Raw genomic sequence first — 27,445 nt, forward strand, 5'->3', positions numbered from 1 at the left:
ACAAAACATAGGTCTGGGTTGTATTCCTGTTTCCATACAGCGGATCTAAATGTTCCTCTATCTTTTGCATCAAATACAAGATGAATATTATGTTCCTCAGCCCAGTTTATGAGAGTTTCTCCATTAGATTCAGTGGCACTATATTTCCATTCTTCATGGTGACTGTTGAAGTCACCCACATAGATGGCTGGATGGTCCTGTACCTGAATCATCTGGGAGGGCCATGGTGAAGGCGGAGGCTTGTAGACGTTTATGATGGTGACATCTCCAACTTTGATGACAACTGTATGTATGTCGTCTTTTGAGTTAGCTGCGAGGAATGAGGCATTTTCAATAGTACTACGAACCTACGTAGCTGTACCATATGCATGGTGATATGTTCCACCTACGATATCATATCCTGATATTAGCCCTCTCATTTGTAATTGGTGTTCATCCGCAGCATGTGTTTCCTGAATGGCAACCACATCGATTTTTTCATCTCGTAGGATTCTTGACAAGTATTGGCATTTGAATTTGCTTATGCTTTCTATATTTAGATGAAGGACTTTAAGTGTAGGCCCAAAAGTCTTTGCCTGTTGGTTCTGAAAAGAACTGTTTGAATGATATTTCATTTTCATGTAAAATAGCCAGGAGATCACTAGGATAGTTTGGCATCCTGATCGCTGTTGCTCGCTTAGCACCACCCAGGGAGCACGTGTAGGGTACTTTTAGGTTGAAACCTACGGACGTGAGCAACTCCACTCCGCAGTTGAAAGATAGCCCACTTCAGTTTAATATTACCAAGCACACTATCGATATATGTTAGCAAAGGACATATAACAATGAAGGCGAAGATATTCTGCACACATTGCAAATGCGACCTAATCTGCCATCTCTTGAGGGAAAGTAGAATTGCGTAGTAAAATCAGACAACGGAACAGTTCCGTGGTCCGGCATTCGGTCCACCAAGCCAAAGCACAGAACGGTTCCGTGGCTCGGGCCCAATGAGTTAATAGAATAACCAGTGATGACCGGAACAAGTAAACGTTGTACACATTAGTATTGTCTCCTACATTGAAATATACAAAATACAATTGACCATAGTTTCCTGAATAGATATCCTTTTACATAGAATTCTCCTTCCTAGCAATGAGTAAGAATCGATGCAATTGGCCACAGGAACAAAGCATGTATTATGTGTTTGAGAAACTGTAATAGTCATTGTTAGTGCAGTATGTTTACTTTGACTGTAGAATATCACTAAGTGACTAACAAACACTGCTATTGGTTGAAATGAATTCAGTGAGGCAGCACTCACAGTATTCAACACAGACATATTTCATACCACTGGGGAACAATAAAATCTGCTAAACATTTAAGCCAATTGTTTGACACTGTACTCCCTTCAAGGGGCACTCTGGAGACACATCTCGGTTGTGTCATTAGTCATGACATGTGCAAACAAATAAAGAAAGGACACTTAAGTAAAGGTTGGTGTCATTGTAGATGAAATGAGCTCATGGCAATGTTGTATAAATTTTCGTCTTCAGTTCAAAAGATTCTCCTTCATTTTCCATTTCCAGTCCTCTGGGTAGAGTTATGAATCAAGGACCTCCTCTGTTTTCTACCTTGCCACCACTCCCTTCCTTCCTTCAGTTATTTTCTACTTTTACTCCTCTCTTCTCTATACTCTCCTTCACCATATCCATCCACCTCTTTCTGGTTATTCCCTGATGTCTTTGTCCTATCAGTTTTACTCACTTTGGAACTCTTTCCTGTTCCATTCTCATCATGTGTCCATACCATTTTAGCTTACTGGTCTCTATCTTGCCTTGCAGTTTAGAGAATCCAGTTCTTTCCCTGATTTCTATGTTTGTGATTTTATCCTGTCATGTCTTCCCTAATATTCCTCTAAGGAATTTCTTCTTGGCCTCTTGGATTCTGCTTTCATCATGCTCTTTGTTGTCCAAGTTCCAGCTGCATATGTCAAAATTGGTGTGCAATACATTGGGTGCAAAATTTTCTTCTTTTCCTGTGGGATGTTCCGGTTCCAGACTATACGTCTCACACATTGGTAAAACGCATTGGCTTGTTCAATTCTCTTTCCACTTTCTTAATTTATTGTCCCATCTTCTGCAATTGTTCTTCCCAATTACTTCAAGCTTTCCACAACTTCAAATTTTCTTCCATTTATTTCAATATTCCCACTTCCTTCTCTATTAAATCTCGTCACCACTACTAGCGTACACTTCTGCACACTTATGTTAATTCCATATTCCTCTATCTCCTTATTACATACAGTAATTTGTTCTTGTAATTCTCATCTTCTCCCCATATTACTGTGTCATCTGCAAAGAGTAAGGCCTTTGCTTTCTTGGTTCCCATTTTATGTTGTTATATTGTGTACTCTTGTTGATTTCATCCTTGACTGTAATGAAGAGTAGAGTGGATAATGTACATCCTTTTTGATTGTTTCTACTTCAAACCATTTTGATTGTCCTATTATAGTCTTCATGCTATTTACTTTTTGTTTTTGGCTCTTATAATTGTTTCTTCTGCTCTTCCTGCCTCTTTTTTTTTTTTTACCAATGCATCCATGACCATTTTCTGTGGTACATGGTCATAGGACTTCTCAATATCTATAAATATCATCAGTAAATCCTGCTTAAACTCCCATCTTTTTTTTTCCATAATGTTTTTTATATCCAATGGATTGAAAAACTTAAAAATTATATTAACACTGAGTGTGAAGTACAGCCTGTATGGAAGGGGAAGATGGATAAAAACTGGTGTCAGGAAAAACAGTTGAAGCCTTTGAAATGCCATGTTATCAAATGTTGAAGATCTGTTTTGCTGTTTGTCCAACCCTCATCCCGTTTCCCTGCGGGGTTGGGTATGAGGCGAGGTGAATCTGTTGTGGTGGGTTTTTATGACAGGATTCCCTTCCTGACATCAACCTCATCAGAGAAGTTAATGAGATGAAATGAGTGACGTGATATATGATAGTAGGTGGAGGGTGAAACCCGGTGCCGGCACATAGCCTACTCCTGTTGAATAGCACCAAGGGATATGCTCAAGGCTTAACGTCTCCATCTGATGGATGAATCACCATCAGCAGCGTCATATGCCCTCACTCTATATGAGCACTGTGGAGAGGATTGGGAATTTAATCCAGGCTTTTGGCACGCAATCTAGGGATTAGAAATTGTATACCACTACTCCCCTACCCTGCCGGCCAACTGAAATGCCGTGTTATCGAATGTTGTTGAAGATCTGTTTTGCTGTTTGTCCAACCCTTGTCCTGTTTCTGTGAATTTATTTTTGACCAACGGGACTCGAACCGGCTGACCTTGGTGTCAGACCGTTTAGACTTCAGCGCCTTAACGATCATGGCCACCAGGCGGGCTCAATGTTGTAGAAGATCTGATTGGTAGAAAATGTCTCAAATAAAGAGATAGTGAATCAGTTTGATGAGAGGAGAACGGTTGGAGAGATTTTGATCATAGGAAGGAAAAGTTTGATAGAACAAATCTCATGCCACTGTGAACTGTTCCGTTAGATTTGAAGCAAAGTGCAGAGGATAAAAATGGTAGGAAGATTCCAAGTTAGGGACCTGGGTGATCAGAGTGGTACACAAATGGAATAATCACTCAACTTTCAAGAATTTTTTAAAATTTCAAGCACAATCAATGTACGTTGGATAAAAAAAAAAGTAAAACTAATGTCCTTTGACTATGATCTCAGTATCGACAGATATGTTAAATTAGATATTCTATGGAAGTGGTCACTGTATTAGAAGTCGTGTGAAGCTGGAGGTCTTTAGCCATGATCATAGTATCAGCCAAAGTATACTTGAAGTACTTATAGGTATGATCATGATATCAACGGTCACCATAATATTGACAGTCATAAAATTACAAGCTGGTTGCTAAGTCTGTTAAAAATAACCCAAGTAGCAATGACAGCAATTCTTCTTGCCTGTGTTTCAGGGTAAGGTACCTTCTAACTATTTCAGTTGCAGTGTGAAATGGACCTGGAAGTAAAGATCAAAGAGGAACCAGCCTGGCTTGAAGGAACAATAAATGCATCACTTGTAAGTCTCATTCCAGATAACTTTAAGAGATCAGAATTTAAACCTTAGTAGCTAAATAAGTTTGCAGGGGCAAAATTTACCATGCCCTTACCCAATATTAACTCCAGCAGTCACCATTTACTGCATGGGCATCTAGGCATGGTATGTCTCTGCTTTGTTTCTCTGTCTGTGAATACTCCACAGTGATAGGAATTATAAACCAGAGTATCGATGTACATCTGTGGGTCCAGCTGGTGAAAAGAACATTGTTCATGTGACAAGGAAAGGAGTTCTTGTGGCTTAAGCCCCCAGATTAGGGCTGTGTGGACAATTGACCTGAAGCATTTACTAGGGAGACAGCAGTGCATTCTATGTTTTATAGTAGTAAAAACGCTGAATTAATGTTGTGGGCTTGATAGTGAAAGATCCATGATTAGGTCCTGCTTGTGACAAAGTTGTGAAGGCAGTGTCTCATGATCAACATTTCAGGGTAATTCGTGTGTTAAGTACACTTTGACTGACTGTCTGTTGTTAATTAATTACCACTGTTCGTTATTGAAATAGATTTCCGGAGGGTGTGTGGGTATGAATTTATTCTACATGGTTTGGTAATGGATTCTTTGTGGTATTGACATCATTTCCTATCATATGTCAGCCAATTGCAGTGCTGGTAGTTGCTGAAGTGATAGAAAATGGTGGGTGCTAGATTGAATTAGGTTATGGCCAGTAGGTCTATGGCTCTCATGGTGAACGTATTTTTCTTCGAAAAGAAATTCCAGGTAACTTTTGCATCATTTAATTTCTTTACAATGTTACTAATGTTGGGTGAGCATGTAATAAAATTGTCCTTGCAGTTTACTGTGAGTTTAGCTCGTCTAAAACAAACACCCTGATGAAGGCGGAGATGCAGTAGAATATTTTGAAGAAGAAGCAATATATTTTCGTCATCTTTCCTTGCTCTGTCTGTTGCTACTCTAGTCCCAGTCCATTGCATTCTTCTGAGTGTGTGACTTTCAATTCAATGGCACTTCTTCTGATAGCTCAGAGGCTAATTTCATGTTGGCCAGTGTGATTCGGGTTTGGTCTAGAGATATTTGCGAAGCTGAATTGTCCCAGCACATGTCTGTAATTATACCAGCATGAAAGTGAATTCCTGCACATCAATTTGGCACCTGGGAATCTTTGAAAAACTTGATAGTTGATAGAGGGATGTTCTTAGAATAACTCTGACTTGATAGTAATAATCTATTGTAAACACTGTGATTTGCTAATTTATAAATGAGATATTGCCCAAGAGTTACTTACAGCTAAAATTCTGCAATTAGTGAAGACTATTACCAAAATAAATAGTTGTGTTCTAAGTTACAGGCACTACAGCAGGGAATGGTATGTGTACATATCCAAAATGTAAACGTACTTCTGTTCAAGATCTCTCCCTTTGATATTTCTTTTTGTGTTCTGTGTCAAACTTGAAACTGACATACGAGTGCACTCCCGATCAAAAATATGAGGTTTGATATTTGTTATAATGCTACTGCATAGAACTTTTACAGATATCAAAATTTTGTTAAAGAAATATGTGCCAATATCGGAAACTGTTAGCGAGTGTGTTAAAGTTGGGGTTGGATTAGCCTGTACTTGCTACTGTCAGTATCAAAATTACTTTGGTTACTGTGATTATAAAAGAGGATTGTTGGCCCTTTGTACTTTTTGAAACTCTAATAACAGGGCAAGTTGGCCCTGTGGTTAGGGGCGCACAGCTGTGAGCTCGCATCTGAGATATAGTGGGTTCGAATCCCACTGTCGGCAGCCCTGAAGTAGGTTGTCCATGGTTTTCCATTTTCAAACCGGGCGGATGCTGGGGTTGTACTTGAAATTAAGGCCACAGCCGCTTCCTTCCCATTCCCAGGCCTTTCCCAGCCCATCGTCTCCACAAGATGTATCTGTGTTGGTGCAACGTAAAGCAATTAGCAAAACACATGTTAAAAATTACTACTCCTGTCTTAATTAGTGCAGAAGGTATATCACAAATCTTCCGTCAGTGTTTTTGAAACTGGATACCCCAGTCAGCTAAACAGGTTGTCAACACAGGTGTGATTACTCAGGGTTAGCCTCTCATCCACAGTCCACTGGAAGATACCGTATTTACTCGTGTATTAGACCCCCTCGCATGTTAGACCCACCTGGCTTTTCGAGACAAAGAAAATCAAAAAATAAATATCGCATATAAGATCCCCCAATGTAATTTGACAAAGAAGAACAACAATTCCGCTTCCAAGCGGGTACAAGTCTTATTGCAGCTCTGATGACATCGCACAAATTTGTGAATAGTTTCGTCCGTTGGACCTACGCAATGAAAGCGTGTTGAATCCATGCGGTACACCTGTGATTCGTAGTTAAGAAATGTCATCCTCTGTAGCGTAGGTCTACTGCAGCTCTGATGACGTCGCACAGATAGGTGAGTAGGCTTAGCTTCTTGTCCGACCCGCGCATTGCAAGCATGCATCAGTCATGCTATATGTCTGTGTTTTTTAGTTAATAATGTCCGCCAGCGTAATGGTAGCACAATTAGTTGCTGTTCGTGGGAGTCTGACTTCGATTTCTGGTACCGTACTGCCAGAGATTTATGAATGGCAGGAAGGTTGATATGCGGTAAAAGCGTTATGTGTAAATACCCTCCACTGGGGATGTGTCTGAAAAGAGCTGTACCACCTCGGAAGGAGAAAACGAGTTTAATTTAGTTGAGAAATATTCGTGGTTATTGCTATTGATACAGCAGGCGATATCATTAACAAAGTGGTCATTTAATATCTCGTAACTCGGGCCGATATAGGTATATATTTGGAGAGAACAAATTTTAAAACATGATAAAAGCTATCCAATTAAAACGATTGTTTTACTTGCTAATGTACCTAACAAATAATAATAATAATTTTATCTCCCCACGTACTTTTAATGATTTTCAGAGATGCCAAACAAAATACTAGGGTATGCATTAATAGAAAGGAGAGGCAACGAACGTACGAAATAAAACATTATGATAGTAAAACGCATTACCGCCACACCTGTAGATATTCATAAATACTGTATACTTTCCTGTCATTTATTTTTATTCTTTTGTCGAGGAACTTTTGGCACCATCAGGGTGATAATATACCTAACCGAAACAATGTGGTCTGTCTTACGTCATGGACAGCTGTTTATAAAATCCTGATGTGATAAATGTAGAGAACAAGCATAAAATGTACTTAAAAATAGGGGTCTGTGTTTCAACAGCCGCAGTCATCAAAAGAATGTTTCCAGTTACTATGTATTACATTCGGAAGTACAACTCGTAAAATACGCTAGTCCACGAACCTGCTACGCAGGCGTAGCAGGGGGAGAGGTGATACTCCCACGTGGCGCGTCCCAGGTGGCGGATAGGGGGGTCCTAACCGGCTTGCCGACGGACTTGAGGGAAATAAAATACCTCTCACGGACCAAACACACTACCCCCTGCGGGTGGGGGACGCACATGTAGAATACACCCGCGGTATCCCCTGCCTGTCGTAAGAGGCGACTAAAAGGGGCGACCAAGGACTGACTGAATTAGAACCATGAAACTAATTTTGAATCGTACCATCATGCGGGGAACACCATAGGTTGCCTGTACTTGCGAGTAGTACCACTAAATTCGGTACGAAATAGTTTTGTGATTAGTAGCAGTAAAAGCCTGGCCTGGTGGATTCCAGTACCCGTGCGTCGTACCCATGTGAGCAACACCGCGGGTCTGGGCGTAGCCTGTGAGTTGTACCACTATATGAGCAGCACCGTGGGTCTGCGTTGCCTGTGATTAGTACCCACTATGTGAGGAACACCACGGGAATACCGGCGCCCGTGTTTAGTACACCTAGGTGGGGAACCTTCTCGGTTTGCGTTGGCTATGAGTTGCGCCATTGTGTGAGCCACACCATAGGTCTGCGTTACTTGTACGTATTGCAATACTTGTGAGTAGTACCATCTTTTGTGGAACACCGTGAGTCTTCGCTACTTCTGATTACTACCCCAACATGACACATACCTTGGTTCTATTTTACTCGCGACATGTACCATTCTGTGGGGCCTTAGACGTGGATTTTGCACCCCCTTTAGACACCAAACATCATTGTGCTTTGTAAGTGGTTCCTTGGTCGGTAACAATGTTATTTTCGATCTGCATTGAGTCCGCTCCACTGGTTTTTGTTTGTTTATTTTGTGTTTTGTTGGGTTCCTGTCCATCCATTCATTCATTCATTCTTCATGACATTTTATTTTTATTTTGGTCAGTAGATGCCTTTGAATTTTTTGTTCTTTCATTTCGTACCATTAGGGGCCGATGACCTTCGATGTTAGGCCCCTTAAAACAACAAGCATCATCATCATCAACAAATACGCTAGTTTTCAGCTGATGGTTTGGCACAATAAACACTGGTTTGTCATGCCTTTTGCAGACGGCTGTATTTGGAAGGACTAGCTTCTGCTACATATACACCAACTGGGAATATAAGAGACCATATCCAAAACCATTTGGGAATAGATTCATACTGTTTAGACTCTATAGTCCGGAACAAAATTATTTTTAAAAGATTCAAAAACATGGGACCTGGTATGCTCTCGATTGCAGTGCATGGCTCAAAGAGAATGAAGCATGGCTGGTGCGACTGACGAGATGGCAGTGAAGATGACGTCACTTGGAATTCAAACACGTAGCAGGGCAGGGAAGTTGGCGGTGCAAGGCGATAATTCAAATGAAAGCAGTGACCAGCTTTACTGTGTGGTAGGCCTACTGCTGAACTGACAGAAACAAATGACTGGCCATTAAGTTGTTTTGTATTCATATTTAATTATATGATAACACTATACCCTTATCCCTTTGTTCTACAGGGTTGAGTATGAAGTGAGACGAATCTTTCTAGCGAGTTTTTACAGCTGTATGCCCTTCCTGACGTCAACCTCCCCAGAGGAATTAATGAGATGTAATGAATGACGTGATATGAGTAACTAAAATGGACTTTTATATGTACCGTAGGTCTAAAAGTCGTGTTCACCATTTATTGTCTTTTTACGTTTACTGCCTTCCGACGAAAATAGCCAGTATAACTTAGATACATTCTAAGTTTGTTAAATAATAGTATAGAATGTTTACACGCACAATTTATAGCTCTTTATAGCTTAGAAGTCATGTGTTCACTGCACCAAATTTTGAGGTTATTGCATATTGGACCCCCCTTTAGTATTTTTGGCTGTAAGAGTGGGAATAAAAGGGGTCTAATACCCGAGTAAATACGGTATTTGTGTTAAGTAAAGAGCAGATTCAGCTATGGCATATGATAGATAAAATAGCTCAATATCTGAATGTAATTTCCCTCAAAGTAAATATTTTGCTCAGACGTTCAATTAATTTAGAAAGGCAGAATAGTGATTAGCTCATTTTATTCTTCAGATACAGGGCAGTGTCTGTTACCCAGAGAACCATGTGTAAGGAATCTAGAATACATGATTTCTGAGGGAATTGTCTTTAATCTGCCCCTTCATAATGGGCTTTGAAGTTATGAGAACTTATGACACATTAAAAATAAACTTTTCTTTCCTCTTTTTCTTTATTTCTGTCTCTGTTTTGTGCATCCTTTTCCTTCCTTTCCTTAGTTCGCCTGCTGTTTTCTTCCTTCTATATTGAATGTGTTAAGTCCCTGTATTCTAGAAATTTATACTTCACTTTTATTAAGAAATGAACTTACATTAGAACGTAAGCTATTGATAATAGTCCCTCCCCCCCCGCGCTTAGTGCCGACGAGGTTTTATGAATCCAAGTGAGAAATTTGAAGGTCTCGTAGAAGATCACGAAAGTGCTTCTGAAACTTTAGATGTATACTCCTACACTGCTGACTCTCCACTGATTGTGTTCTTATCCCCACAGTTCTTTACAGAACACTACTTTGTAGTAGTATAACATTTCATTTGTAGTTACTTTGAGTTTGGACTACATCACATCTTTCTCTGGAGTCTGACTGTGATAAGCCTGCTTCTTTCATGTTCATTTTTTATGTTTACACTTGGAAGCATTGAAATATACTGTTTGAACCAGAACTGTCTCAGTGAGGTATGTGACCCCTGTGAGCTCAGCAAAACCAGAGTTGAGAATGTGATTCAAATATTTCAATATATTTTTATCAGTCTGTAAACTAACTCTATGCTGAGAATATTAAAAGATTTAGAACAACTTTAACACTTGGAAGTGGTTCAAATAACCTTTAAGATTTGATTGATACAATTGGACATAGAAAACAGTTCATACAATTTAGTATTTATGTCTATGGCAGCCATATTCTGCGCGAGATCCATCCCTGGTAGGATATCTTCTGATATGGCTAGAAAATGTTTCTCATTCTTAAACATTAGTGAAATTTTGAAAGTAACTGTAATACTGGCAGGTAATGTATTAACATGCCCATTTGTTGGTGTCTATATATGTAGATGTGTGTTATGTGCGTACCTAATATATCTTACTTTCCACAGGAAAATATGGAACATATGTCAGAAGTGATAGCTCTGAAAGAAGAAGCCAAATCAGAGTTAACAGAGCCAGGACCAATGCAGGAAAACTTTCTTGAGGTAATGTACATAATTTAATTAGGCAATGAAAATAATTAGAAAAAAGCTCAACAGATATCAGTGATTGACCCTTCATTTCAGTGCATACAATGGATAGTCTTACGGAAAATATACTTTTTTTATGAGAATGACTGTTTATCGTAATGTAATATTTTTATTCCCGTATTGATATTATACACAATTACGATGAGAAGGAAGCTTCCACCTTTTTTTTTTTTAAGTTGCTTTACATCATTCCGACTGAGATAGGTTTTATGGCGATGATGGGACAGGAAAGGCCTAGGAATGGGAAGGAAGTGGCTGTGGCCTTAATTAAGGTACAGCCCCAGCATTTGCCTGGTGTGAAAATGGTAAACCACAAAATACCATTTTCAGGGCTGCTGACAGTGGGGTTCGAACCCACTATCTCCCGGATGCGAGATCACAGCTGCGCCTTCCTAACTGCACGGCCAACTCGCCCTGTGAAGCTTCCACCTTATCAATACTTTATTTTATCATATTTGATGTACAGGACCGGTTTCAACCTTTCTTCAGCCATCCTCAGCTGGTCACACAATCTGATACATAAACAACACTAAACCTAACAAGGAATGTCACATGAAAATAACACCGTCAAATTAGTTGTTTCTCATCATTAGGGACAATCGTCGAATTGGAAACTTGAATTTGATATCTAAATTCACTGTCTTCTCATAGATAACATATATAAGAAAAGATTTATAAAAAGTTTGGAGTATTTTTAATCATGAAAAGTTCGTTACATTTCTTGGTTCACTCTAAAACTAGGCTCGGAGTTGATAAACATGCGTGATTACACAGAGAAGCGTATATAATGTTTACATGTCGTTAGTCATATATGACGTTGGACGTGTGGCTCGCACTTCCTTATTTCATAAGCCATTTAGTTACACATTTGTAATAAAATTGTAATGTCTAAAGTTAACTATGATTATGAGGCAAAATTAGACCTGTTCATGAAATCTTGATAAAATAGACACTGGTGTGAACACTTAGTGGTACATGTAAAGTTAAAACATATGTTGAAGTTCAAAGACCTGCTTTGTGGACCTTAAAAAGCTTCACTATTTTACATGTAATGTTTAAAATGTCAGGTGAAAATTCCTAAATATGGATTTTGTGTCATAACATACAGGCGAAGAACATGAAAACACATGTCAATGCTGGAAAGCAGCATATGAGATTGTGTTAACTCACTTGAGATTTAAGAGGAAATTATAGTGTAGGTTCTTGAAGTGTGCACTCCTTGATGCCCATGCTATTTGTGTTCAAAGAAGAATCGTAACATGTTGCCCTGTTTTAAGATACACCATGTGGTATTTGATTGATGTGGAGGCTCTCTCTTCATAGTTGTGTATGGAAATGACAATTATTGCTGTAGTTAACTTAGGCGGTGTGTTGGTAGGGAGCACGTCGTGAACTGTTTACTTACCTAATTTTCACTTTTCCTTCAACTTGTTCCATGATCTTGCGTTATGTATTGTGTAGCAGTTGCAATTTCTCCAAAGACCTCTACTGTATATCATTTGGGAGCTGGTATCATTCCTACTAATACTTTTGACTTGGTAAATATTTTCAAGCACAGTTGCTATAAGATTCATTCTTTTGTTAATGTTACTGAATATTTTACTAGTTGCTTCCAATTGAAACTCGTTTGTAATCTTATTGACTATATTAATTACTATCAAATGTACCCATTCTTTGCTATGGCATTCTACATTGTATCTGGATATCTAAGTAAATCACTGTACTTGCAGTGAATAATATTTCTAAAAATTGCATGTCTCTTAGCATTATCCAGAAACGGCAGGGTGAGGTTCCCATCTGTTATTTCCAATGTAAAATGTGAATAGCGGAGTTATGTCGATAACGGCATGCTCACTTGCCTACTGCCATTCACAATTGAGTAGGTAAGTTTTCATTATAATGGGGGCCCAATTACCTACTACGCAGTCACAATCTATTTGGGGAGTTTTCGTTACAATGGTAGGTGCCCTTTCCTACCTGCAGACAGATTATAGTTGAGGAGTTTTTATTATAATAGCAGACACCTTCCCTACTACCAGTCAGATTGAATTGTGCTGTTATCATTATAATAACAGTCCCCTTTTCTTAATGGTGAGTTTACATTATAATAACAAGGCCACTATGCCTAATGCCAGTCACATTTTAGATGAGTTAATTTGTTTTAAATTGTGGGCACACTTGCCTACTCCCGAACACTATCGGCTAGGGGAGTTTCCAACAAAATTGCACGCTCCCTTGACTTCTGCCAGTCAATCAAGAAGGAAATTATTCTTTACTGTTACTGTGGTTGGTGGACCAGCAGAAGTGAAAGAAGGTGCCAGAGTGAATTGGTCTAACTACCAAATCAAAGTCAATTTAAAACTGTAACGAAGGTTATAATTTTTTTCTCTTTAAAAATTTCACAATCAATCAATAACAATGTAACAGGTACTAATAGCAAAAAAACAGGTCTATTAAAGACAAGATTGGTGGTGAAGGTCAGGTAGAGGCACAGATTGTAACACCACCTTCCGATTTAAAGCTATATGGTCAATCACAGGCCTGAAGCCATCTTGGGGCTTTGTATCCAGGAAAATAGGCGATGAATACACCGACTTAGAGGGTCGAATTATACCATCTTTTAGCATTTGATCGATGATCTCCTTGAGAGCTCTCATTTTAGGTGGAGATAACCTATAAACGACTGACACAATTTATGAATACTATCAGCCTGCTCCTCAGGTAGATGTCCAAGGGCTAACAACATCTCATCCTGGGTAGGCGAGGTTGAGGCCAAAAATTACTCGAGGACGGAGGGGGCTCCTTAGCGACACGTAATGTGTCGGCATACCTAACTCCTTCGGCTGAGACCACCATAGCTTCCAACTCCGCAAAAGTTTGCAGATTACATAAAATCAGTTTCATGGTCCGTATCGCACTTCAATAGATTCACAATTAAGTATTTATTATTTTCCACCTAGTCGATACAATGATTGCTTAAGGCAATTTAATGGTTAAAAGTGGTACGTGTTTTGTATTTTATCAACATCTTCAGCCACATAACATTCTTTAGATGAAAAATATATAAAATTGACAAAGTAATGCTTAAGAGGAAGTGTCAATCTTATGTTAATTTTAAGGACACTTCCTCTTAAGCATTACTTTGTCAATTTTATATATTTTTCATCTAAACAGTGTTATGGCTGAAGATGTTGATAAAATACGAAACCTGTACCACTTTTAACCATTAAATTGCCTTAAGCAATCATTGTATCGACTAGGTGGAAAATAATAAATACTTAATTGTGAAAGTTTGCGGACGCGACGCAAAACAGAAGTATGACCTATAGGGTGGGGAAATGCCTTCCACAATAGCCTGCACAATTTGATCTTCTGGAAAATGAAGAGCAAATACCCTTGTGTAGAATTTAATGTCCTGGATGAAGTCTGCGAGATTTTTATCCATTCGCTGTATTCTATAATAATACTTTTGTATTAATGAAGACATTGCTCGTGCGGGAATGAAATTAGCTAGCAGATGGGCGTGGAAGTCTTCAATAGATGATTGTTCAGCAATTGCTCTGACTATTTTATCCGAGAGGACACCTATGGAGTAAGGGTAAATAATTTGAAGAATTTGACACAGGAAAAGAGAAAACACTAGAGCGTGATCTTGGAATTCGACTAAAAACCTTAAGAATACAATGACATAATTAGTGGAATTAATGGAAAACTTAGAAATACCCCTAAGCCACATCGCCAAAGGATGAGGCAAACTACTAAACCCAGGTGACATAGTAGGTAAAGGCCTAGGTGGTGAAGGAGTTTCAGAGATAGCATTGTTCAAAGAGAATGGTGGAATGGATGTCCGACACTCAGATTCATTTCCTAATGGGAAGAAGTTTGTTGAGTAGCTACAGATTTTCTACCTTCTTCACCCTTGGATGAATCCTCCTCATTAGCTATGTTTACCACAGTGGGCTGGTTGGTTTTGGGAGTATCAGACCCAGTTAACAATTGACTAACTTTACTGGACATATTAGAAAGGTGTTCAACACGATTACTTGCCTCCTTACCCTGAACTTCGTTTAACTTAAGGGACAATAGATCGCTAAGTCTATGGTAAAAATGGAACTGTCTAGCTTGTACTCTTTTGAGTTGATTTGGAGATGAATCACTTACTTCAAGAAAACTTACTACAGAAGCTAGCTCGGTGGTGTTGTCCATGATAGTGGAAAGAGCCTCATCAATGTCCTTCTCTCCCAAGGTTGGGAGACTAATAGGTAACCCTAATGATTCTTTGAGCTTAGTAGTATCTGCCGCAACCGTACCTCCAGATTGAACATTTCTAATGGCTAATTCATAAATCAATTCCTCCTTGCGCAAGTAGCCGAGATGAAGGACTTCGCGAGGGCCGGACATGATGATGGAAACTTAACAAATTTAGAAAAATAGGAAAAGATAATTCCAGCGACTGAGAAAAATGTTAGAGATCAAATCGAATCCTATGTTTAGCCGTCAAAAAGGGCTTAATGGAGACCCATTCAACCACGCTCTGCTACCACTTGTTACCGTGGTTGGTGGACCAGCAGAAGTGAAAGAAGGTCCCGGGGTGAATGGGTCTAACTACCAAATAAAAGTTCATTTAAAACTGTAACAAGGGTTATATTTTTTTCTCTTTAAAAATTTCACAATCAACCAATAACAATGTAACAGGTACTAGTAGCAAAAAACAGGTCTAGTAAAGACAAGATTGGTGGTATAAACAAAACTTCGGCTACAATTCCTGAGCTACACACTTAGCTTTACCAAGAACACCATTTTATGCAAGGGCAAAACACCCCTTGCTCCCAATTTTTAACGTCAGGCCTCCCAGAGGCACTTTGACAACACCAGAAAAGAGCTGACACACATTCAGTTTTTCAAGCCTATTCAAGGCAATATCAGACCTTACAGTTACTTGCTATCAAGGCACAACTTACAAAAATGAAACAGGGGTTTCTCGTACCCAACCTACTGGGCCTTCGTGTAAAAGAAATAACAGTTAAATAAATGGCCCGAACACAAAATGAAAGGAGGCGAATACTTGCACTCCTCGATGTGACTTCTTAAAACCTAACGGGCACTAGGCCGGTGACACGGGCTATTCCCAGACTGTGGAGGTGACTCGTATCATGAGGAAATTTAAAACATTATGGAAGGGAGAAAATCAGTCACAAAAAGTAGTCACCTCAAACCAAAATGAAGGGGAGCTCGAGAGGGTGCATCACTCTCTATCCCCGAATTACAGTTCCAAATTTTATGAGATTTTCACATTAGCCGGCAAAACGTACATTTTAGAGAAGTTGGTTACATAGTAAAGTTTTAGACCCTTCCCTCAGGTTAAACTACAGAGCTAGCAAGAAATAAAGATGTTAAACGGGCATTACCTTGCTGAAGAACTGCTTAGAGGCACCTCCCACCTCCTGCTTCACATACACACTCTTAGTTAGATGTTGATCAACTGGCCAAGAGATGTGAAATCCGCAGTTTATAAACCCTCGGGGAAAGTTAGAGACCTTTCATGAATAATTAAGCCACACCCTCTCAATTTTATTGGTAGGGGAAAAAGTTACACACGCAATCAAAGAAGAAGCCTGTGATAGGCTGAAAATTAATTACAGAAATTAGGGATTGGCTGAATTCAAAACTTGCGGAAAGAAAAGATAAATATTGCCAACCCAAAGATGAATGAACAAACTTTAGTAAAGAAAAAACTTATGAATACAAAATTTCTTCAAAAAAGTTCTTTCACTTCGTACCAGGGTGCATGATCAAAGTTTTTGTAGTGACATCTGTTGCAGAAAGTCCAAACTTCTTGATAAATGGTAAACAAAACACGTAGAATTTTATACAGTACTGGGAACTTCAGAATCACAAAATTAAGGTGGTGACATCTTGAGTAAAAGCTTCTTTTTTTTTTTTTTTTTTTTGCTAGGGGCTTTACGTCCCACCGTCACAGATAGGTCTTATGGCGATGATGGGATAGGAAGGGCCTAGGAGTTGGAAGGAAGCGGGCGTGGCCTTAATTAAGGTACAGCCCCAGCATTTGCCTGGTGTAAAAATGGGAAACCACGGAAAACCATATTCAGGGCTGCCGATAGTGGGATTCGAACCTACTATCTCCCGGATGCAGGCTCACAGGAGTAAAAGCTTAAATATGTCTAGTTTCAAGTTCAGTGTTCCTCCTATAGAGGAGTTCTTATTGGCGCAAGATTTAAATGTGCGGCATAGGGGTGTACCTCCAGGTACAATTACAATGGTAGTTCCTCCTTACTAATGCCAGTTATTCAGGAGTTGGAGATGGTTCCCATTCCTACTGACAGTCATTGTTGATGTGGAGATTAATGATTACAATAACAGACGCCCTGCTGCTGGGTGTCACTATCGATTTGTAAAATATTAATTATAATGGCAGACACACCCTTTGTTCATCACTACAAATAGACTTCAATGAACATACTCTACATGATGAAAAGTATCCAGACACCTGGCTGAACATGACGTACAAGTTCGTGGCGCCCTCCGTCGGTAATGCTGGAATTCAGTATGGTGTTGGCCCTTAGCCTTGATGACAGCTTCCACTCTCGCAGGCATACATTCAATCAGGTGCTGGAAGTTTGCTTGGGGAATGGCAGCCCATTCTTCATGGAGCGCTGCACTGAGGAGAGGTAGTGATGTCGGTCGGTGAGACCTGGCACGAAGTCGGCGTTCCAAAACATCCCAAAGGTTTTCTATAGTGTTCATTTCGAGACTCTGTGCAGGCCAGTGCATGACATGGATGTTATTGTTGTGTAACAATTCCGCCTCAGGCCGCGCATTATGCACAGATGCTGATCGTGTTGAAAGATGCGATTGCCATCTCCAAAGTGCTCTTCAACAGTGGGAAGCAAGAAGGTGCTTAGAACATCAATGTAGGCCTCTGCTGTGATAATGCCATGCCAAACAACAAAGGGTGCAAGCCCCCTCCATGAAAAGCACGACCACACCATAACACCACCGCCTCCGATTTTACTGTTGGCACTACACGCGCTGGCAGTTGATGTTGACCGGGCATTCGCCATACCCACACCCTGCCATCGGATTGCCACATTGTTTACCATGATTTGTCACTCCGCACAACGTTTTTCCACTGTTCAATCATCCAATGTGTATGCTCCTTGCACCAAGCGAGGCGTCGTTTGGCATTGACCTGCGAGATATGTGGCTAATGGGCAGCCGCTCGACCATGAAATCCAAGTTTTCTCACCTCCCACCGAACTGTCATACTACTTAGAGTGGAATTCCTGTGTGATGGTCTGAATAGATGCCTTCCTATTACACTTTACAAACCTCTTCAACTGTCAGCAGTCTCTCTCAGTCAACAGACAATGTCGGCCTGTAGACTTTTGTGCTGCATGTTTCCACTTCACTGTCACATGGACTTGGGGATGTTTAGGAGTGTATAGCCTAAATCTTGTGTACAGACTTCTAACACAAGTGACATCCAATTACCTGACCACGTTCGAAGTCCTTGAGTTCAGTGGAGCGCCCCATTCTGCTCTCTCATGATGCCTAATGACTACTGAGGTCGCTGTTATGGAGTACCTGGCAGTAGGTGGGAGCACAATGCACCTAAGATGAAAAACGTATGTTTTTGGAATGTCCGGATCTTTTGATCACATAGTGTATGTAGACTGATTGCATGTTTACAATATTGGAAGCCGGGCTGAGTGGCTCAGACGCTTAAGGCGCTGGCCTTCTAACCCCAACTTGGCAGGTTCGATCCTGGCTCAGTCCGGTGGTATTTGAAGGTGCTCAAATACGACAGCCTCGTGTTGGTAGATTTACTGGCACATAAAAGAACTGCTGTGGTACCAAATTCCGGCACCCTGGCATCTCCGAAGACCGTAAAAGTAGTTAGTGGGACGTAAATCAGATAACATTATTATTATTATTATTATTATTATACAATATTGCAAACCTTAATTTACAGATTAACTGCTGCTAAACAGTGCATCATATCGACAAATGGATTGTACCATAAGATGCATCATTTAGCAGTCTAAAAGGCCGGTCTTAAGATATGTTCTCCTGTCTCATCTGTTTGTGGGCAAAATTGAATTAGAAATTCGAAGGGGGTGAATTTTGTATAAGGTTTTGTCACCTTTGTGTGCTAATGTGACAGCTACAAACATAGAATTTGGCTCATGCATGGATATTGGTTGGGCCAATGTTCATGTTGAAATAAATTATTCAATCTTCGTATAAGTCATTCAAACTATGAACTACTGTGTGTACAAAAAGCAAAATGTGGTTATATTAAAGAAATAGGTACAAATGTACCATATAAGCAATAGAGGTACAACGAAACATCATGCACTGCGTATTGAGTGGAGATTGTACCATCCATTTTGTGATGGGGCTCACTGTCTTGCTGCAGATGCCTCGATGGATAGTCTGCAACCTCGTTAAAATTGCCTCCATATTGCAATTTTCTTCTGTTACAGAAAGTGAAAATTTTAAAAATTTTGGAAGCTTTCCGTGAGTTACAGGCTAACACGTACAATTTTGCCTAATTTCAATTTTCTAGTTTATCTAGCAAATTGTGCCGCTATCTTGGTTTTGGGCGAGGGGGTTAAAATTTAGGACTTTTAGGAAAATATAGGTAAAAAATTTGCAGATAGTCATTATTACACCTGATATGGGTAACTCTGTGATTTGATATATATAGATAGATACGGAATCTGCTTTACGTACACTCGAAATCTTTAGTACCTCGTGGCAAGAAATATTCATTTCAGGCAAGAAATCAGTAGAGCCCTCAGAACCACCCAGTACCTGCTTACACACTCTCCTTCATTGGTCACGTCCACATGCACACATCTGAAGAGTGAGGGGAGGTGGAGACAAAGTACGAGGATATCTATCATAAACGAAACATGCGCGGAGGGGAAGTTACTTGCTTCCCTGCCTGCCCACACATCCCACTGGCTCGACAATGAAGGGAGAGGGGATGAAGGGAGGAACTACACGGCTCCTTCAAGACAGCGGACGTAATGTTTCTGTCAACTCATTCAGGGTCAAATTCTCCGGTTTCTTTGTATTATTTGTATGTGAAGTCTAACTAAAGGGTGAGCAGTCTTGACTATAACTTCTTTATCAAATGGCATCGCGCTCAACCACGGTTAGGAATATTGACCTTAATTTTGTCAATATGGACCCTGTTATATACTGCTACTACTAACAATAATTGTTATCCTCAAAAACAAAAGTAAAAATAACCTGACATTAAATAATTATGGTTATCAGAGACACATGGGTTTTTGAGAAACCTTTCCTATGAAGTTACAGCACTGATCAAACAATGAAATGTCATATATTGTGGTGGGATTACATCGTGCACACTTCTTCACAATCAAATTACTGTTAGTTAATTGATTTCCTTGATTAAGAAAAGGTAGTATAGCTAGAATATTTAACCGTTGAAACATCTTAATCAGTTCCCAAACAAATTTAGTTGGGAGTGACTTCTGAGTGTGCAACGTTGCAAGCCACACTTCCTGGAACTCGGAAACATGTGATGTTGCCTTGGTTTCTTCTTCTTCATCCTCAGGGTTAGCCAGAATCTTCGCCCAAACCTTACCTGTTTCCTTTTCCAAGCAGAATTCTGGGGATCATGATTGTGCAACAACTTTTGGACTATTTCGTCTGGACTTAGCCCGCGAAACCAACCATTTATGATATTCAGTAATCCTCCTGTCGAAAAAATGCACACGAGAAAAATAGTTTTGGAAATGCATTTCCATCAAGGTTGGTGAGTTTCCAGTTAAGGCAGGTCTTACATATATTGTGGGAGAGTAAAATCACTGGTTTGGTTCCCTATAAACCCCAAGTCCCTTCTGGGAATTTGAAATGGAATGGACCTTAAATAATAATTATGGACAGGTGGATGGTAAATATGAAGTATGGTTGAAATATCTTCTGTAGTTTTCAAGTTATAAGAAATACGCTTTACACGCAACCGCTCTTGAGGAAGTCCGGTGGACTTGAACCAGAAAAAGGTCCATTAATGATATCTCCCTTATTAATCCTAGTATCAAATTGATGCACATGAGGAAAAAGATTTAGGAATTGATTTCCATTAAGGCAGATTGATTTCCATTAAGTTTGGTTGAGTATATTTTGTGAAAGTGCAAAATCATGGTTTCGGTTTTGTATAAACCCCACCAGTTAGTTCTCAGATTTAGAAGCATTATTGGCTCTAAAACCTATAATACCAATATAAATGGTCCATTATTGGACATTATGAATTTTCTAGCGAACTCATTCCTGGTTGCCAGCATTCACCCCTGTGTGCTAAGTTGGGCTCACCAGTTGGCAAATAGCACACCCACCAAGATGCGTGGCCACTGCGTAGGCTACTTGGAGCTACCGGCAGTGCCAGTATATTGGTATACACTAGCCATTTGTCTTGGTGGGTGTGCTATTTAGCAACTGATGAGGCCAACTTAGCACACTGGGGAGAAACACTGTCAGCCAGGAATGAGTTTGCTTGAAAATTTATAATGTCCAACAACAGATCATTCATATTGGTATTACAGAGGTGCCAACTATTACGGATTTTCCGTAATGATTACGGCATTACGGTCGAAGGGGAAATTATTACGGAAAAGCAACCTTGTCACGATAAAAATTAATTTCTGCGAAAAAAAGGAAAGAAGTAAGAAATGTTTTATCTCTTAGAGCATTACTGGTCAACCTGCCTCGTTTCAATGCTTGTACGTTGGCTACCAAGCATATTTGGCAGTTATTTGGTTGTCACTTCCTTTAGTTTCCCGCGAGCGTTGTGAAATCACGGCCAGCTACATAGACATATGCTGCTTTCTTAGCTAAAATGACGCGGGAATGACGTATCAAGTCGGCCGTGAGGTAGGCTCTACTCCTTGCTACTCGCTACTCCTTGCCTTGCTGTTCTCCAGTACGCACATTCGGCTCTCTGTTGTGTTCGTAGAAAGAATGGTATATATTTAGCGCATTTCAATTCTAATTATCCTAGACGTTGATTCGAAAAGTAGTGATTGGTTTTGTGAAATGAAGCGGAGCAATTGTCAAATTGCATCTTCTTCTAAGAAGACAGCAGTGTTACAGAAATAGCGAGACGGTTACACAAAGGAATGGCCATGCTTGCTTGCCTCACGTGTTAGTCAAAACCACGTGTTCTGTAGTGTGTGTTCGTGTGATTTCTCTGTGGCTCACGGTGGACGAGATGGTTGCAGAAGACACATAAAATCCAAGAAACATCACACATACGGTGAATCAAAATTACGAAACCAGTCTGTTTCATCGTTCTTCGTAAAAAGTAATGAAACTGCGGTGACAAATGCCGAATTATTGTTCACATCATTTCTTTTGGAGCATAATATTCCGTTATCAGTTTCAGACCACGCTGGAAATTTGTTTCGATCAATGTTCCCTGACTCAAAAATATCTCAGAAATATGGTTGTGCAAGAACTAAAACCTCTGCTTTAGTTCAATACACGGCATCTGAGGCAAAACAGGAATTAAGTGAACTTTTGCAAATAACGCCGTTTTCCTTGGCTACTGATGGTAGTACGGATTCAAATGCAGTTAAACTTTATCCTATAGTTGTCTCTTTCTTTAATGCTCAGAGAGGTCAAATATCAACTCTTCTATTGTCATTGTTAGAGAGTAGCGACAATACTGGTGAGGGAATATTCTCTGTAATTAACAGTGAATTGTCTTCTTTAGCCATTCCATGGGAAAATTGCATTTCTTTTTCATCTGACAATGCATACACAATGATAGGGGCAAATAAAGGTGTTGCCAAATTTGTGAAGGACAGGCATTCTTCTGTTTATGTCCCGGGTTGTTCATGTCATCTCATACACATCTGTGCACAAAAAGCAGCAGCCCAATTGCCAGTCAATGTAGAGAACTTTTTTGTTCAGTTATATTACTATCTTGACAACAGTTCTAAAAGACAAAACACGTTGAAAGTTTATCAGGCTGTTTGTGGCACAGAGGGTCACAAAATTTTGAAATATGTTAGTACCCGTTGGCTCTTGCTTCTTCAGTCTATTGATAGAGTTCTTGAGCAGTGGGAAGCTTTGACACTCATGTTTTGTAGTGAGACCCACCATAAAAGTGAGACCACCAAGCAGTTTGAAACTGTGAAATCTTTCATACAAGACCCACACACAAAACTGTTTTGCTACTTTCTTCAGAGTACACTTCCTGTTTTTAACTCTGTGAATATATTTCTGCAACAAGATGCTCCAGCCATACATCTTCTTAGGAGGAAACTTACTGGTCTTTTAACTGACCTATTGGTCAGATTTGTTCAGCCATGTTCTCTTCAGTCAGAATCTACCTCCCTTTTGAGTGTTGAATTCAAGAGGAGGAAATACCAGAAAGCCAATGAGGACTTGGTAATTGGAGCAAAAGCTAGGGCATACTTGAAAGATAATGACTGTGATGAAGAGATGTTTTATAATTCTGTAAGAGAGTTTTATATGGCAGCTTGCAGTTACATTACCAGGAAATTTCCCCTTGATGACGAATTTCTTCATCATGCCGAAGTTGTAGACATCTCTCTCAGAACAAAGGTTTCCTATTCATCTCTTGAATACTTTGTTCGAAGATTCCCAACTTTGGTCAAAGAAAGTGAACATGACAAACTTGAAGAGGAATTTGCAGTTTACCAGTGTGATACTTTCCCGGAATATATTGTACATGGACCTAACATTGATGTGAATTGGGGCAAGATTGCAGAGCTTAAAACGAAAGTGGACAAATTAAGTATAAAACCTTAAGTAATGTTGTATTTGCAGTACTAAGTGTACCTCATAGTAACTCTCCCACAGAAAGAGTTTTCAGTGTTGTTAGGAAAAATCAGACAGAATTTAGGCCTACACTAAGTACATCTACACTGGAATCGCTTATGGTTCTGAAGACGAAAATGTCATCTCAGGGGGAAGTATGTTACAAGAAAACCTACACCGAAAAGCAGCTGCTGGGTGCGAAACAAGCTACAAAGAATTTTTTTATCGCAGAACTAACAGGTAATGAGCAAATTTTATTGTGTTATATGATATACTTTAGAATAGATTGCTGTAGGAAAGGCCAAACGGGGTGCTTTGGATTTGACTTTTAAAAGTTTTTGGCGTCGGGGCGGGGTTAAAAATGGGATTACTGATAACCCACTTCAAAGGTTGGCACCTCTGGTATTATAAATTTACTCATTCAGACAAATATTTCATGTCCCTATGGAGATCAACATCTATATCATCTGATGGCCAGGCAGGCATCAAGTTTTGGTAATGAGACTAAGTCTCTCATAGTGCATTGGCACTGCAGGTGGCTCCAAGCAGACTACGCAGTGGCCTCCATGGTATGCACTAGCCATATGTCTTGGAGGGTGTGCTATTTACCAACTGATGGGCCCCACTTAGCACACCGGGGCAAAACGCTGGCAACCAGGAATGAGTTCGCTGGAAAATTTATAATGTACAATAATGGACCATTTATATTGCTACTTTAAATTTAATCACATGGGACAAATATTTCAGGTTCCTTATGGGAATCAACATCTACTTCCCTCAAACCTACCCAAGGACCAGTGGAAATTTGGTGGAAATATGTCCAGCAGTTTTCAAGTTATAGACAGACACTAAAGCTAAAAATATGCAGATGGTCATTATTACCACTGAAACGAATAACAGTACAGAAATTTAGCCAAAATAGTCAATGTACAGACACCAAACATACGGTCGTTACAATTTTATTTATATAGATAAAGAATCTGCTCCACGTAGAACAGCTTCTGGGCTATGTCCGCTGGAGATAGCCTGCAAAACTGACAGTTCATGATATCTCCCTTATTAATCCTCCTGTCAAAAAAATACCTATGAGAAAAAAAAGTTTTAGAAAGTGATTGCCATCAAGCTTGGTCGATTTCCAGTCAGGTTGATGTTATATATATTGTGGGAAAGTAAAATCACCATTTTGGTTCCTGATAAACCCCAGTCCATTCCGGGAATTTGAAACGTAATGGACCTTGAAACCTACCTTTGAACAGGTGAATGGTAAATATAATGTTTGGTTGATATATCTTAAGTACTTTTAAAGTAATTAGAAATACACTTTACACGCACCCTCTCTTGAGTTAAGTCCGTTGAGGCTTGCACTGAGAAACAGTCTGTTAATGATATCTCACTTATCAATCCTCGTATCGAAATGATGCACATGAGAAAAAAGTTTAGAAATTGATTTCCATTAATTAAGTAGTTTTTGATTAAGTTTTGAGTATATTTTGTGGGAGTGCAAAGTCTTGGTGTCAGTTTATATAAAACCCCAGGTCACTTCAGGCATTTAGAAACAACATTGGCCCTAAAACCTACCCAAGGACAGGTGGATTCTAAGTATGATGTTTGGTGGGTGTATATCCAGTAGTTTTCAAGTTATAGACAAACAGACACCAAAGTTAAAAGATATGCAGATGGTCATTATTAGCCCTGAAATGGATAACTACGAATATTTCACCAAAGTAGTCAATGTACAGGCACATGGTCATTACGAATTTATTTATATATATTGATTTCTAGATATTACAATTATTTGTAGACGTAAGTTGCAGTTTTTAAGCTATAAATAAAGCTATAAATGAGTTATAAGCTATAAATAAATAATTCAAGTTGCAGGTGAAATGCTTGCTTACTGTGAGCATTTACTTACACACTACACACATTGTAGCCATCTCATGGCAGGTGAAAAACATTCTTATTCTTCCTAATGTGGTGCTTGGTGTTACTAGTCTATTGTGACTTATTAAATAAGCCCTTCAAGACTGATCTTGCCTTTCTGTTTCATACGAGGTAAGGACAGTATTGAAAGGCTTGTATGTTGACCTTAACATTCGTTAAATGAATGAATCCGTCACTACCATGATACGCATTTGATCACTGCATAGCAAGTGTGTCGGCTTCCTTCAGTGTGACTATGTTGCTGTGGGATATTTAATTGCCCATTTATTGAGATATTCCTTTGACCATGTCTTCCGGGATTTTAGGGTTAGCTGTTGAATATATAGCCATCTGGGTGATGGGAGAGGAAGTGTAGTCATGATCAGGGAGTGTGGTAATTGGCTCTCTTATAAGGAAACGGGATGCAGTTAGGTAAGAAATGTCAAAAAGGTCATCTTTCAACTTTGGTGAGAGGATGTATATGTGTTGTAGAGTCTGGTCCATTCCTTGTTGGTGAAACAATAAGAATCCATCAATCTTCTGAGGTGATACATCAGACTTGTGACAGCTGCTTCCCAGATTCCACCAAAGTGTGGTGCTGCAGGAGGGATGAAATGCCATGTCAGTCCCACACCTGCAGTTGCTGTGAAGAGTTGGTTTCTCTGATGGTTGTTTTGCAGAAAGTCCTTGATTTCTTTAGCTTTTCTGAGGAAGTTTGTGCTGTTATCGGTGTAGATGTTCACGGGTTGACCTCTAGGAGAGCTAAGTCGACGAAGTGCTTTAAGAAATGTTGTGGTGAGATCAGGTGTAATCGCTATATAGACAGCCTTAGTAGCTTGGCAGTGTGATATTGTTCGACCTCACACCATTTTTCATGAGAATTGGGCCAGCATAGTCTATTCTAGTGTTAAGGAAGGGGTACGTCGGGGTTACGTGCACCCTTCATGTATTTCCCATTAATTGAGGAGCTGAGGGTACAAGTGGTACAAGTGCTCCTTTGTGCAAACTGATAAATGAACGCTAAAATTGAATGGCTGCTTATAAATTCTGAGAGTTGTTTTCAAAACGTCAAATGTTTTTTCTAACAGTCGGTGAGTCTGTATATATTTGTAGGTATGCTTGTAGTGCCCCTGCATTATTTTTGAAACTTATTAAAAACACTTGTACTCCTTGTGTCTGATAACCTTTCAGAGCAGAACAGGTGCAAGTTCCATTACCATGTCTTATTTTAACATTTTTGATACAAAACATTTGATTTACAACGCATGCTCATTATAAAACAAGGATCTGTGAACAACTAATGCATATAGCAGGTTGAAGAATGCGAGAGGCAGGCAACAATAATGTGGAAACAAGAATATACTCGTGTGGCTCCAACACATAAGGGTCATTATTCATGGTGGCTTTCCATATACCCCTCACAGTCAGAATCATTCTCATCCGTGGTATCTCTTGAAGAATGTCCTTCCTGAGGCAACACTCATGATGCTGTACAGTTTTGTTGTGCTTTCTTCAGACTTCCCCGTCCTTACCCCCTTGTTTCTCCTCTCCCTCTTCTTGCAGTCATCGTAAGTGCTGCCTGAGAATGGGATATATTGTAAATTTACCTTTTTCCTTTTGATCCAAACTTATTGTGGAGGACATTGAACTCGATTCTGATGCCACGTAATCATTATCAAACTCCAGTAAATCAGAATTAGAACTGGCACCTACAGAAATTATAGTGCATTCTATAAAATATCTGTGAATAATATTAAAATGATTGCATAAAAATAAGCTATGTTTTATAATAAGTAAACAAAATGCATGGGTGTGACGTTTTATTACATGTAAATAACACTGCGGATTGCTGTTGGATAACTACCTATAGATATGACGTTGCCAGTTGTGTCGTAAGAACACAAACCTGCAGTGGCAAACAAGGAATGTTATAACATGTGCATATTTAAACAT

General features: G+C 39.5%; 1 protein-coding gene across 1 annotated transcript in view; it reads left to right on the plus strand.

The window, feature by feature from the left end:
* Positions 1-4,009: 4,009 nt before the first annotated feature.
* The window catches only part of LOC137502981 (gastrula zinc finger protein XlCGF57.1-like), a 43,984-nt gene continuing 20,548 nt past the window's right edge, over positions 4,010-27,445 (plus strand). Inside the window, exons 1-2 of the mRNA XM_068230274.1 lie at positions 4,010-4,075; positions 10,589-10,684. Of these exons, the coding sequence (XP_068086375.1) occupies positions 4,010-4,075; positions 10,589-10,684 (162 nt within the window). The remainder of the gene's footprint in view (positions 4,076-10,588; positions 10,685-27,445) is intronic.

This window comes from Anabrus simplex, chromosome 14 (genome assembly GCF_040414725.1).
Source record: "Anabrus simplex isolate iqAnaSimp1 chromosome 14, ASM4041472v1, whole genome shotgun sequence".
Lineage (NCBI taxonomy): Eukaryota > Metazoa > Arthropoda > Insecta > Orthoptera > Tettigoniidae > Anabrus > Anabrus simplex.